The following is a 14841-nucleotide window of genomic DNA, read 5'->3' on the forward strand; positions in this document are numbered from 1 at the left end:
GTACTACTGTCTTGTAAAGATCTTGACAGCAGTGAATGCCAGAACATAAGTGATTTGATTGTAGGCTATGAGAAGATTTTAGCCATATTCTAAACATCCAAGTATTTTTCTCTTTTTCAAAGCAAATTGCAAAGTCAGCTGAAGAAAATGGAGTAGACAGTGACAGTGTAAGATAAGTGACTTGCGCAGTGAACAACTCATACTAAGTTTACAAGTGCTTTCAGTGCTCTTATTAAAACATTGCATCAGTAGTTCAAAGAAGCTGTACCTCTGAAACAGAGGATGTATGAAACATTAGCATGCTTATTTAAGTATTTGCTTCAAATATGGCATTACTAAACCTATTTGATTTTAAGGTAACAACTGCTCTGTATTTGCCAAGTTGCCACAAAAAGCAAGAACATTTTCTGATTGTCTTTATGAAAAAGGAAATAGGTATTCAGGGCTATTGCACTTACATTGCAAGTTCTACATTGAAAAATGTTTAGTTTATTAATGTACTCTAGGAAGTGAGAAGGTTAATTTCCTAATGTTTTGCCTTTACTAAGCGATCATTTTATAGATGCTCTTACACAGATATAAAAAATGTACATTTTCCTTGGAAAACTGGTACAAAATATATGGTCAAGTGCATTTTTGTTGGCAGAAACATCATCTGTGCTAGAGGATTTACTCACATATTTTTGCCTGTCAAACATTCTAGACCTAATCTTATTTTTGGACTCCATTCACATGTAAGAATTAATTGGAACTTACCTTGCTTTATTTCCTTTTACTGCTACTACCACTAAATTACTCTTCTTGACAGAAGAGTAGTTCTCAAATTCTAGAATCAGTTATGAAAGCATCCTAATCACATTAAATGATCTCTTAGACTAATTCGTCACAGTGGACACAGTATGAATTAAACAGGTATGGAATTGATAATTGGTTCAGATACTCTTTCCTATGTAGGGAAATAGATGGTTCTATAATTATCCTAGTTAGAAGAACTATAAACATGAAGAAGGTAAAGCTGTCATCTAGAGAACTATTCCTTTTCTCACTGATACAAGTATTCTCATCAGCTGGAGTATTACTTGAAAGCAGAACTCCAGAATTTGTTTTAAAATATTTTGTTGTTCACAGAGTATCTGGCATACTTAGTCTGATGTATACGTAGTGTTTGTACTATCAGAACAGCAAAATGAGTCTTACTCCATTGAGTTTACTGTAGGTACATCTCAAAGTGGGCAAAAAAGGTGTAGAAGTTTTACAGTATATGTCATTATCTTTTTTGAATTCTGGTTTGTTTGTTTTATTACAGAGATTTCCCTTCCAATAAAGGAGGAACCATCTCCCATTTCTAAAATGAGACCAGTAACAGCCAACATCACTACAATGCCAGTGAACACAGTGATATCCCGCCCCCCACCCCAAATCCAAATGGCCCCTCCTCCTGTGTCCTTAGAACCGACAACCAGCTTGTCTATAAGTCTGGAAAATCAGCTTGAAGCCCTCTTGGATGGAACTTTAACTTCAGGTAATGAAATTCCTCAATTGACAAGCAGCAGTGAAGACAGAGAGTCATTTTCTTTAATTGAAGACCTCCAGAATGATCTGCTTAATCACTCCAGCATTTTAGATCACTCTCATTCACCCATGGAAACATCTGACCCACAGTTTACCACTAATAATTCTTGTCTATCTCTTGACCTTCCTGATACAAATTTAGACAATATGGAATGGCTAGACATTACAATGCCCAGCTCCTCATCTGGACTTACCCCTCTCAGTTCTACTGCCCCCAGCGTGTTTTCAACTGACTTTCTAGATCCACAAGACCTGCAGTTGCACTGGGATTAAGCTATAGGCAATGAGAACGTGAGCGGCAAATCTCTTTCCAGCAGAGGTCCATTATTACACTATTCTGATTGCAGTTAAGATAATTAAGATAGCAATGTTTGGAAGAACAAATGCTTGAAAGTAATTCCTTATTGATGTTCAAGTTTACAATGGTGAATTACTTTATGCTCCTATCATTAATGCAGATCAGGGCCCTCTGGAAGCTGTATTTCACAAGTCAAGAAAGGATGATTGTGCTTACTGATTAGAAGTACCCCGTGGGAAACTCATCACAAATATATATGAAAAGTTATGTCTCTGACTTTGTAATGCTTAAATGAACAACACAAAGTGGATAATCTTAGAGAAGAAAAAGTGAGGCTTAAATGTCTGTATTGACCCAGTGAGATGTCGTTTGAGAGAGGGTGAGGTATCACTGCACTTCATTGTTCCTGTGGATAGCCTGAGCCAGGTTCAAAATGAATTGTGAGGGCAAAGGCAAGTAGAAGCACTGGCTGGTTCAGTGAAATTTCATATCTCTAGTCTCTAAATTTGTTCAAGTTTTTTTATATTTTGGTTTTGTGGTTTTTAAAACTCTTCCCCCATTCTTTAATCATGAGGGAAGAATTTAACTGCATCCAAAGGGATATTAAGTGTAACTGCAAGAAATCCACTGTAGCTAGGCCAGGTAATACTGAGAACACTGAATTTTCTATTGCAATGCTCTGGATTTAATAGCTAGGTTTTAATGTGTATATCAGACAGTTATTTGTATACTCTTTTCAACTTTGTATAGCTTATTTTTGTGAACAGAGGGGAACAGTGGTCTTTAAGCAACAGATTACCATAATGAAAATAATAAATGTCCTAATTTAATTTATCATTGAGGATATTTGTTAGTTCATCGAATACAGTATCTCAGCATATTAGAAGATATGGAGGAAGTAGAAAAGTTTAATTAATGCGGTTATGCTCTATGATCCTGCAAACATCTGTGCAAGAACAGTCCCAATGCCCTCAATGAAGGGTGTTTGTAGGATCAGGCCAAGCTGCAGGACAGTACTGACAGGACAACCATCATTTCTAACAGAATCTGTATCTATTGAATAGCCTTGTCTACCACTACATAGCATCAGGGAAGCTAAACAGAAGTTGCTCAGTAAGAATCCTAAATAGCACACACAGAACACTATAAAAGACAAATAAGCAGTATCAGGATATACTGTTTTGGGATGAGAAGGCATATTTCATACGTATAGACAACAGTGGAAATAAAGTTCTTAACTCATAGCACAGCACGTAAAAATACACTTTTAAGCCCTGAGTTGTTGTTCCTCAGTCTATTATGAAAGCAGTCAGGAAAAAAAAAAAAAAAAAAGCTAGTATAAGCAAAATACTTCAAAATTCCATAGTTGTATCTCAGGTGATAGCTGTTAAATGTTGTCATGGATGACGTAGGCTTATAATCAAATACAATTTGAATTATTCCGTGAGGAAATTTCTAAATTAAGAGAAAAGGAAACAGTCCCCTATTTCATGAACAATTGAAAGGAAATATGTGTTCCAGTGTGAAAACTGATCTTATCTCAGAACGCCTTCCTCAACACCAAACTTCAAAATCCAAAGTTCTGTAGGAACAAAATTTGAGATGGCATGAAGCTTTTGCTTACTTCTTGGAGTAACAATATGTATCAAACAGTACCAAAACAAAAAGTACCTTTTAACTGCTTAGTAACCTGTATCACATCAAAAAAAAATCATGTTAATATCAAAGTAAATACTTCTGTCATAAAATTTTGTGGAATTATCTGCAAGTTCTGTGTCTCCAGATAACCAGTGCAGTCTGTTTTACCAATGTTAGAAAATTCCATTGACTTCAGATAAAATACTGAATTATATCAATGATTGAGAGCTTAAACTGGCATCACATCAGCCACCTGCGCTTTAAATCATTATATATCTTCAGTAGTTTTACTGGCCAGGATTTACTTCAAGGACAGAAAAACAATCTATGAAGATTTTCACTACAAAAGCTGAAAGACATACATCCATTCTTGCTGTGCCTACTATACTTGAGTACAATATCATGTGTGGACTGTCTGCCTTAAATTTTGATGCTATATGATTCTTTAATAACATTGGACAAATAGATCCAACTTTTTGCATTCCTTTTCATCATATTATCTTGGGAGCTAATACTCTGAGATACTAAGTGCCCTCAGCTATTACTAAAATAAGAAATAAAGACTCTTGGTCTGATAGGAACAAATCTGAATGAAATTTATATTGTTCTACAGTACTGTCAATGTATTATGTGTGATTCACCACACATCATACACGTATGTATGGTTAGAATGACCCCTTTTTGACCCTGCCTCCTGATTAAATAAGAGGCAAGTAAATTTATTGCTAGAGGATAAATTAACCTAGAGCAACTGTACTGTCATTTTTTATGTGCGTGTAAATATTGCTTAAAACTGGCAAAGTCATCTTGCTACAAAACTATCCTCATTGGCAGTGTAGGATGTTAATTAATCCATAGGAATCTATGTGCAGAAATAAACTTAAACAGCTGAGATGTGTTGTTACCAGTACAGTATAGCTTTCTTACTCTAAAAGTCTATTTGCAAAAAATAATAATAATAAAAAAAAAATTAAGGGATCATTTTAGTTTTTAAAGTACAAATACTCTAGTGTAGGGAATGTGTGATTTTTTTTCTTTTTTGTATATTTCAGGGTTATGTGTATTAAAACCTTATATATAATGGTTTGCTTTAGACTTTGTTCTGGAATGTGATATATTTGCCATAGTTATATACGCCAGTTATGGCAGAAATAGATTTTGCTTAGATTTTTGTGTGTGCATGTTTTACATGACAATTTTTGTAACACAAATACAACACATCTTAGAAATGTAATCATGACTGTGCAGTTTGACTGTACAGAACTGAATATTTCTCATTAAGAGAACAGTTGCAAAGGAATGCACTGGCACTAAATTTGCCATAAAATGGCTGCAATATGCAAACAGAGGACGTAATATTAAATGTGCTGTTAGTAAATGCTTACAAAATAATTAAGAATACCGTTTTATCAGTGTGAAATTCAAAAGTTGGTGTTTACACTTCTAGACATGGAGAGAGCTTGGCCATGTTTTGCAGGGCTAATGTTAATCAAGAGGAGTAGCATCCTGCATTTAATACAGAAATGGTATTTGTTACACACTTTTAGTGCCATACAGCATTAGTTAAGGCAACTAAGTTTACAGTCAAAATTTTATTTAACATTACAAATAGTTAAGGAATCGTTGTCATAAATTTAGCAGTTGTATCTGAGAATAAAATCAGTTTATGCAGTTGTTCTTTACAGAAATTTAGGGTCTAATCCAGCGGTGTGGGCTTGCAGAATCAGCCTGTTAAAAAGCTGAGGCCACAGCTTTTAGAAGCAATCAATGCTTAATGCTGAAATTTCTTTTCAAGGTATTTCTAAATTCACCAACAGGGTTTACCTGCAAGGAAGCAGGTGATCAAAACAGAAGTTTCAGCTTTAAACTTTTCTGTTACATAATCTCAAACATTCAGTTGCCTGAAAAGCGTAGGCACCATAATTGGAAACCAAGCACAAGCTGTTGAACTGCTTTCAAGGCAGAGAAAATGCAATCACAGAATACATTTAACTGGAAGGGCATTATGTAATCAAAACACAATAAAGCTCACTGATGTATACAATTACTTGGATGGCATCTTCAGTATATTATAAACTTACAGCAAATTCTATTAAAACTGGAAAAAAAGATCTTCCACTTATCTCTAGTAAACGTTTTGTCGGATCGCTTTATTTTGTGGTCTCTTAAATTGCCTTTTGATGATTTCTAGACCACACTACAAGTTTTTCTTTTGCATGAGATACGTGGAATGAACTTGCATATAGTATATACATGGCCAATAAAGAATATCCATTAAAACCTGAAATAATCTCAAATACTCCTTTTATTTGCTACAAAAAAAAAATATAAAGTGCAAAAAAGAGACACCTACATTATCCTGTACTGTCTAATACTGAATATATAGACATATAACTTAAAAGCGCATGAATGCATTTTTAGAAATCTAGCCAAAAAAGCCATTCTTGCTATGAGAGCAAATTCTCACTAAGAGGCAGGGAATGGTTAAAAACTATATAATCACACTATTTTTATAAAAAAAAATACAGCTCAGATATTCAAAAGACAGTCTAAATTAAATTATAGTAATATAAAAATTTAAATAGGAACCAAAGCATTGCCATTTATATTGCCAAAGGAGGCACTTTGTATTTTGAAGCATAGGAAAGTAAATCCCCGGAAGTATTACCCATACTTTTTTAAAATTAAGTATGTAGATATTTTCAAAGCTGTTTTTGATGTTTAACAGTGCAGATTTGTTTTTGTTGTTTGAGAAATTTGTATTAAGTATTAGCACAGGCTTTTTTTCCAGATGGGATTTTCCTCACAGTACTGCTTGCAGTAGAAATAACGCTAACCCTAGTAGGTGTTTCTCTTCTTATTTTCATAGTCATAATTATGTCTTAGCATCTCATTTTGTGAAAAGAAGAAGATAGATACCTGTTTCTAGGGCCATCTTCATTTAAGCACTACTTTACTAAATGCAAATTATGGCAATCAGGGCGTCAGTTTATGTATTGCCTTTCTATAAGAAACCATGATGCCTTTGTATTTGCTGTTTGCACCCCTAAAATCAATTCCATATGTTTGAATGCCATATGTTTTGCACATTGTACTGTATATATGTAATGCATACTGTATTTTTATATGTGTAGTACATTTATCAAATATTTTGTACATAGTGGCAATATTGTAGCTACTGAGGAAATGTTTGATATTTCAGCATTTTTGCTAAGTGTCCCAAATAAAAAATGAAAACTGTGTTTAGTTGTCTGTGCTTACTTACTAAAAGCAAAAAATGCCATTTCAATAGTTACTGAAATTTTGATTCTTGTGGGTCAAAAACATTTTGACTATGCTTCCCAGTACCTTTCTCACAGAAAGGAATGAGAATGAAATCTGGACTTAGACAACAAACTCCAAAAGCCTGACGGCTTGTCTTTAGAGTCAGACAAAATCTGTAAGGGTAAAGACGTCCTGAACTTCCAAAGTTTTTGTTTATTTTCAAAAAACAATACCAGTATGTTAGCTCCTTCTCTGTTTTATTCTTGTCTCGATAAAATGTAAGGTAAGAACCCTGATGCAGATACCCTGATTTATAGAGCTATTAACTACCTTCAAACAGATCAGGACAAAAGCAATAGGCAAAGCTTTCTTTTACCTTCAATAAGTGTTTTATTCAGTATTTCTGTCATGAAAAAAAAAATCCCGATTTGTGTATGAATTCCAAACTATCTTATGTAATGCATACATCGGACCTGTGCTATTCTTCAATATATTTGAAATGAAGTGGCTTCATAAAAATTAAAACAATTGTAAACAATGACCTTTTACACAGCTTGTGAGCCATACAGTCCTTACTTAATGTCATCTCACTTTCATGATGTGCACCTGCTGAGGTTCACCATCCCCTAAACCTCATCTATTTACTAGTTCACTAAAAAATGACTTTTTGTTTGGCTCAATCCAATCTTCAAAAAATAAGCTTTCAAAAAATATTCCAACATTTACACAGTAATTTTTAGAAGGTAAGTACAGTTTGGAATGGATGACTTTTCCTGGGCTATCCAAAGAGTAACCATGTGGTAATTGCTCTGACAGCATACTAACTGCAGAGATGTATTGAGTAATTTTGCATGTTTCCTAATTTTTTTTGTTTTCCATTATGAGCCAAATAGCCTTTCATGTAAGTCCTCTAAAGTCTAGCACCAGAGCAGACTTTAAAATTACATAATGTATGCATTGACTGTTTGTGGGAGTACTAAAAAGATCACTGAACAAGCACTAGTTTAAACCCATCCCATCAAAAAGAAAAATCCATCAAAAATCAGGAAGCTGTGGTAAGACTAGGAAAAAATTAGTATGGGTAATGATTCTAGTACATGTTTTTGTCAGCCACTGAGAGTCAAGTCTCTTGCAAAATTCTCTTGAAGATAATCTCGGATTAGTCAACATCCTTTTCTGGTAGAGAGGGGAACAATAGGCCACGCATCTTAAACCTGCCACACATCTTAAACGCATTTTAAATCTGACTTTGAGTCAGGTGTAAAAGCTAGAGCAAAAGCGAGACGATACTCTGATATTGCTCTGCCTCACAGTGCCAGGGTGAAAAAGGAAGAAGGAAAAACCTACAGCTTCCTCCAAGTGAGGTTTTTCAGGGAAGAAAAAGGACAACTCAAAATACAGAACAAAGGAGGCATTTGATCGGCACCCACTCCTGTTGTGAATGATTGCTGCCTCGGGCATGTCACTGCCCTGGAGCAGAGGGATTGGTTCCAATGACCTGCTCAGATCAGGCCACAGCACTACGTCTCTTACAAAGCTGTGCCTGTGAGACCAGACAAGCTTATGAACATTCCCCAGGTAGGCTGCTGTGTGTGTTTGACTGTTAGTGTAACCTCAGCTGTTACCGCAACATTTTGCTCACTTACGCAAATGAACCTTTAAGGCCTCATAGAATTAAGTCAAAAGCTGTTAAAATATAGCTGCAGATTACTGGATTGTATTTCACCTGTAACACAGACTTCTGCTCCCAACTGAGTCACAGTGTCACTGACAGAAATAATGCCCAAGTAAGTTTACAGGGGTGTTCTCATCAGCTACAAGATACTTTATAGTACTAATATTGGATTAAACAAGAACAGAATAGTGTTTGTACCATTTTTCTGGTTAGGACCTACCTGTAATTCTTGAACAACAGAAGAGAATTTCTAAAACCCAAGTAAGTACAAAGCATAAGTCTATCCTATGAGAAAATAAGGGATATTTCAAAACGGTAAGTCACAGAAAGGATTAGAAAGTGATTTGTGATGTAGACAGGGCTATACCAACTTTCATTCATGACTTTCCTAGATTGTTCCAAAGTTTTTGAGATGTGCTGGATTGTGGGATTTCATATTTGCATTTTGTATTCTGCTCAGCTTATGTTTTAGAACAAACAGCCCTATGCATTTCTTCAGGAGAAAGTGCTATGAGCTTTTCAACTTGCACACGATTATTTTCATCATGAAGCTGCTTCATTTTTTGCTATGATATTTCCATGTGGAAGCAATCCCCATAATAGATCACCCACCCTTTCTTTATTAAAGGCTGTTTGATGCTGATGACATTAGGATTTATTACACAACCACATCTACTATCAATATGGAAGTAACCCATAAAACTGAACAATATGCCCTGTAAGTTTTGTAAAATACCTTTTCTGTATGAACTTAAATCACTCTAAAAGTTTTTAGGCTGTATGTGCCACAAACTCACCTTCAGGTATCACACTCCGAACACAAACATCGGAAAACAAGAGCAGCAGTTTTTCATTATGCCTTTGTGCATTGCAGAATTAGTAGTATATAGTTAGAGTGTATCAGTGATAAATCTCTTGTTGGGTCCCAACTGGCAATTTAGTATTTTGATAATGTTACAGAGATATATAAACACATAACCCTCCCCCACAAACTGTGCTCGTTTTAGTGTTACAGAGTAAACACCAACATGGGGAGGGCTGTTGAAGCTTGCGATCATGCTGAATTGACTTCTTCCACAAGCTAAAGCCTGGCTTTCAATAAGAACTGAATATATTAGACCATGCTCTACAAATGGCTATCAACACAAGAACCTTTCTTCTGTACAACTTTAAATGTTATCTACTTCTGCCTATTTGCTGGTTGTGTATTATAAAAATGGTGCTTAAAAATGATGGATTTCTTAGAACATTTGTGTTTGTGATTTTTCCTTGATAGCAAAGAAATCGTACACATTTCCCCATGCACCACAATATAGTCTACAACCCCTTTGAGAACATTCTAAAAGAGAACCAAAGAAATAAAGGGGAGCATCTAAGATGTAACTTTTTTTTCCCTTTAAGTGTTGCATGAGCTCAGCAATACTGTCATTCTAGAGCAAGACAGGAGACAAAACCAAATTGATCCACAAGTTACCTGACAATGAGTCTCCAGCCTTCTCTGCAGAACTGGGACTGCTGGATCACTCTGCCATAGCACTTCATTGTTCTTGAATCCCTCCAAGACAACTGCTGTTGATTAAAAGTGAAAATAGTGTAAAGAAACATTCTTTTATAAAGCGAGGACAAAGTCTGACCTCCGCTAATTGGTAACTGAGGAGCATAGCAGCACCCCCACAGCGTATGAACACAGTTATACAGGTGCACAAATACTGTGTGACTGTTGTCCCGTCTCCTTGGAACAGGGAGATTTTCAGAAAGCCCTAGTCTTGTACATTAAAATAGACAACAAAGATCTGTCCTAAAGCAACAGCTTCATTTCATATGAATGATGCTTAGGAAGGAAAAAATAAATAAATAAATAAATGCTGTTTTCTCTTTTTGGGCAAAATCTCTGACATCATCTTTTCAGTGTCAGAGCCTTCTAAAGACTTTCCTTTAGTAAATTTGGGTTGTGTTTTAAAGCAGCTTTTGTCAGAACAGTAAGCTCCCCAAGGAGGATTCAGCACAAATAATAAGGGCTTTCAACACAGAGCTCAAACAAGGGTAATGACCAGCATAAAAGACACTTTCAAATAGAACTATAAAGTGATTCAGTCTTTTAACTTCTGTATTAAGGTAGCTGGAGTTAAGCAAAAATTAGATAATATCTGTCACCAAAGAGATCCTGTATCAAAATCCTGAGAAACACTACAATAGTGTGTTGGGCAAAACCCTCCAAAAAGTATAAATGAGACATGAGCAGAAACCTTTTACAGGAGAACTTTCCAAAACTAGTCAAATATTCTCTATCCTAAAGATATGATAGCCCGAGATAACAAACAAAGACTGGAGTAAGTAGCCAAGAATCTATCTGGTCCTCTGCTAACTACATTCACCTCAAGTCCTTGTAGCTATAAATTGGAACACCAAAAACAGAAAAAAAAAAAAAGAGGATGAGTCAGACAGAAACCATACATACAGCAGAATGAATGAAGAATCAGAAATCTATTATCTGACAGATCCAAAGCACATGTGAGTCCTCTCCATTAATCTCTGATGTGAGCAGGTCTGTCTCAGCAAGCCCCCTGCCCTCAAAGGTAATTCTGGGAACATCGTTCTAGGATGTCCTACTCTCAGTCCCCTCTCGAAGGGGGTAAAGTCACGAAGCCACAGTGTCCAAGGAACCCAGAAGGTAAAGCACTGACACAGGAACGCTGTGTCAAATACTCTGGTCTCAAGGACTCCCATAAAGAGAGATCTCACTCGCTTTCAGACATGCTGGTTTTGGTTAAGGCATCACCATCCACAGGGGAGAAATGCATGGCCTGTGTTTTGCCTAAGTATGCACCGACCCCCTGCAAAACTGCCAGGGTGAGCTCAGCAACACTGTCATTCCAGAGCCAGACAGGAGACAAACCCCACATCTGTTTGTACATCCTGCCACCACTGAGAGGTTGCCAATAGAGAAAGAGGCATGGGAATGATGTTAGGGATCTAGATTAACCATATCAAAAGTGCCACACAACCCCCCAGGTTCTCTTTAAAAATAAAGTGGGCTGTTTCTTTGTGGATTTCTGTGTTTTTTGTTTGTTTGTTTTGTTTTTGTTGTTTTGTTTTGTTTGTTTGCTTGCTTGCTTGTTTTTCTTGGTTTTGGGGTGGTAGTGTTCTTTTCTTAATTGATATCTAGGAGCTACCCAGACTACAACATAAAAACTTCATTTGGATTTTAAAATGTGTAATTGTCTGTGGTGTAAGTCATAAAAAACTATTGTTCCTAAAAATCGTCCTTAAGCAGCACTTTGTTTAGATAGATACTAACATTCTTCTTCCTAGAAGCACCGAGGAAGTTATGCTCATGAAGAACGGGAACTTTCTTTAAACCCAATCAAGTATTTCTTCTTAGTCTACTGACAAGATCATTATGATTTCTTCTTGAATGTCCCATCTCCCCATACAGTTACACAAGAACTTCAGCATTAGAAGTTGCTTTACAGTTAAATGCTATTTCTGATGCCATCTGAATAAACTTTCAAAAATGTAAAGAGATAAAACCTTCATGAATTTCACAAGTCATTCAAATATTCCTCTTGGATTCCTCCCACACAAAATTACTTCTCACCTCACAAAGAAGATACAAAAACCACCAATAAATCAAACACAGGTGGGGCCTCACAGGAATTGTGATGACAAGTTACAGCCGGCAAATACAGCAGATAAAAGTCCACATTTTCAAATAAGCCAGTAGGCCAGAAACAGCAAGGACATCAGTCATACATGATTTATTAAAAATCCGTCTTCATCAGCTAAAAGCGTTGCCCCTGCATAGTCATTTGTTATCATCGAAGCAGCAGCCGTGAGAGCAGAGCACAGCAGCCTTCACGTCCATTCCTACACATCGTCACACCGTGAAGCACTGCAGTGATCAAATGACCAGACAAAACAGTACTGCCCTGGCTTCGTGAGCACTTCATTTTCCATAGTCCAGAGCTGGGGACGTCATTTGAGACTAGCAACATACAGACTAGTAGATACACTCCAGCATCTGGGCTGCCCAGACCATCAGCTCTCTGCCCCAAGGGCTGGAAGAACAGAATGAAACACCCCTGGGACAGCCTGCCCAGTGCAGCACTGGGCACACCCTGGGCTGATTATCCAGGAAGCTAAGTTAAATTAGTTTAGACATAATTGACTGCAAGCGAAACTAGTTCAAATTGCTCTGCATTTGCTGAAACATAAGTGTGCATAGAGTAATCGTGGAGATGCTGACACATGGCAATTCCTAAACAAACTGAAGTTTAGTTGTACGTTTAGGCCACAGGCTTGCCTGGTGACTGCAGTTCAAAGAACATCCCACAAGCATGAGGATCCTTTTGGCACACCCACTTTAGGCCACCATCAGATTAGCAATGCCAATCCCAACTTTTTAGTTGAGAAAGTGCCTCTTTTAGCAGATTTACACGCTTCTTTCACACAGACAGGGATGACCAATGGTGGCTGGGCCCGATCCCCCCAGGACAGCAAACAAAGCTCCTTTCATCCAGAAAGGACCAACACTCCCTGGCTGCCCTGCAAAGGCTTTGCAGGGGGTTTAAAAGGTTCTCCACAATGAACAGTAGAAGAAAACTGAAAGCTTTGTGTCCCACTGACACTAGGAAATATCCAACGCAGATCCAGGAGATAGAAAAACGTCCACTGAGGAACAGATGCATCTTTTCTGCATTGTACACTACGTTTTTACACTGTACAAGCGCCAGGCACCTAAACTGTATTTCTACAAAGTGCGCTTAATTCACCATTTATCGTGTAATTATGCTAATGCTCGCATTTATGCTTATTTTCTCGGCGGAGGAACGTTTTACTCCCGCTTTTTATTCCTCCTCTCCAAGCTCCTCTATTCGGGCCGAGGACGACTACTGGCTTCTAACCTGACTAATGTAAGAGTGCCATCTCCCGGCAGAGGGAAATAAAATTTAATAAAAACGGTTGCAGCACGGCCTCGGCAGGTGCGGCCGTCCCAAGAGCCCCGCTCAGGTCCCCTCAGACCCCTCAGATCCCGCAGTCCCCGGCTACTCCCTCACGGCGCCTGAGGGGCCCGGCCGCTCGCATCCCCCCGTGCGACGCCCAACGGTCACCAGGTGCCCGCGCACGCGCACGGCCACGGGAGCGGCGCCAGCGATAGAAAGGCGTCGGGCGGGCCCTCCAACGCAGGCGCGGTGGCCAAGTGGTAAGGCGTCGGTCTCGTAAACCGAAGATCACGGGTTCGAACCCCGTCCGTGCCTCGGTGGGTCCTCGTGGCTCTGGGGGTGCAGATCTCGCCCCTCGATGCTTTTTGGGGGAGGGCGGCGGCGCGGAGCCCCCGTCCCCACACGCAAAATGCCGCGGGCCGAGCGAGCTGCGGGTGGTGCGGCCGATCCCGGAGAGGGCGAGACGCTGAGGAACCGCCGCGGCCGCGGCCGTGCCCGCCAAGCCCCGGCCATGAAGGGCGGGAGGGGGCCCGGCCTCGCCTCAGCACCCCGGAGGGTCGGGGCTCGCCCCCCGCCTGCCGCCGGTGGAAAGGCAGCAGCCCCCCGTGAGGCGACCAGCTCCGTCTGGCGTTAGGCGAGAACGCAAAATGCCGCTGAGCTCCGGCACCCGGCCCAGCGTGACGGGGTTTTTTGGGGGGTTTGGGTTTTTTCCTCATGTATTCTGCAGCGTTGTTGTCTGGAATTAAACGAACGCAGATGTTTTGATAACTATTTACATGAGATTTTGTGAAATCTTTTACACTTGGTGAATTCTGTTGGTAGGTCAAAATCATCCTTCAGGTTGTATTTTGATTTAAATAAGGGTGGTAACATTCATTGTGTCTCAGGCTTCTTTGTGTGGGCTTATTGTTAAGAAAACAATCAGACTATATTCATTACATGTAATTAAAATTTAATTTTTTTACACTTAGCTTACTGCCAATATTCACGAGCCCACAAGCAAATGGGGCCTCATGTGATGAAGCGTCCACAAAGACGAAATCCTCGTGCACACCTTCCAGCTTGGTTTTGAACTCTTCCACATGTGCAACCAATGACAACACTGCCCAGGCTCCCTGGAGAGAAGAAAAATGTAAATTATTAATTTTCAGCAGTGACACTTCCAGCATGCAGAACATGCAAAATTACAACCCAGAATGTTCTAAACCAGTTTCTGTTTTCTCAGATATTTCTGCTTATGGATGTGAAGGACAGGGAGTGTCCCTGAAGCTGCTCTCATGGAGGGTTTTCAAATCCAGACAGGAAAATCAAACTCAAGGACAAAACATGTATCTGATAAATGCTGTTTTGTGTTACTGCAGCCTCGGGGATAAGCCGAGAGCGGAGCCACACACACAATACTTGCTTGTTTCTTTAAATACATTTATGAGACTAAACCAGGTACGCACAAG

At 38.7% G+C, this 14841-nt stretch overlaps 1 protein-coding gene and 1 non-coding gene across 5 annotated transcripts in view; both read left to right on the forward strand.

Moving 5' to 3' along the window:
- MRTFB (myocardin related transcription factor B) overlaps positions 1-6750 on the forward strand; it is a 90706-nt gene extending 83956 nt beyond the window's left edge. For all 4 annotated transcript variants that reach the window (XM_040575242.1, XM_040575239.1, XM_040575240.1 and 1 more), the window contains one exon: positions 1307-6750. In XM_040575242.1, the coding sequence (XP_040431176.1) occupies positions 1307-1845 (539 nt within the window). In that variant the 3' untranslated portion in view covers positions 1846-6750. The remainder of the gene's footprint in view (positions 1-1306) is intronic.
- Positions 6751-13633: 6883 nt separating this feature from the next.
- On the forward strand, positions 13634-13705 carry TRNAT-CGU. Its single transcript has one exon. It is a non-coding gene; the product is annotated as a tRNA-Thr (tRNA).
- Positions 13706-14841: the final 1136 nt, after the last annotated feature.

The sequence above is a fragment of the Cygnus olor genome, chromosome 15 (genome assembly GCF_009769625.2).
Source record: "Cygnus olor isolate bCygOlo1 chromosome 15, bCygOlo1.pri.v2, whole genome shotgun sequence".
NCBI classification, from domain to species: domain Eukaryota; kingdom Metazoa; phylum Chordata; class Aves; order Anseriformes; family Anatidae; genus Cygnus; species Cygnus olor.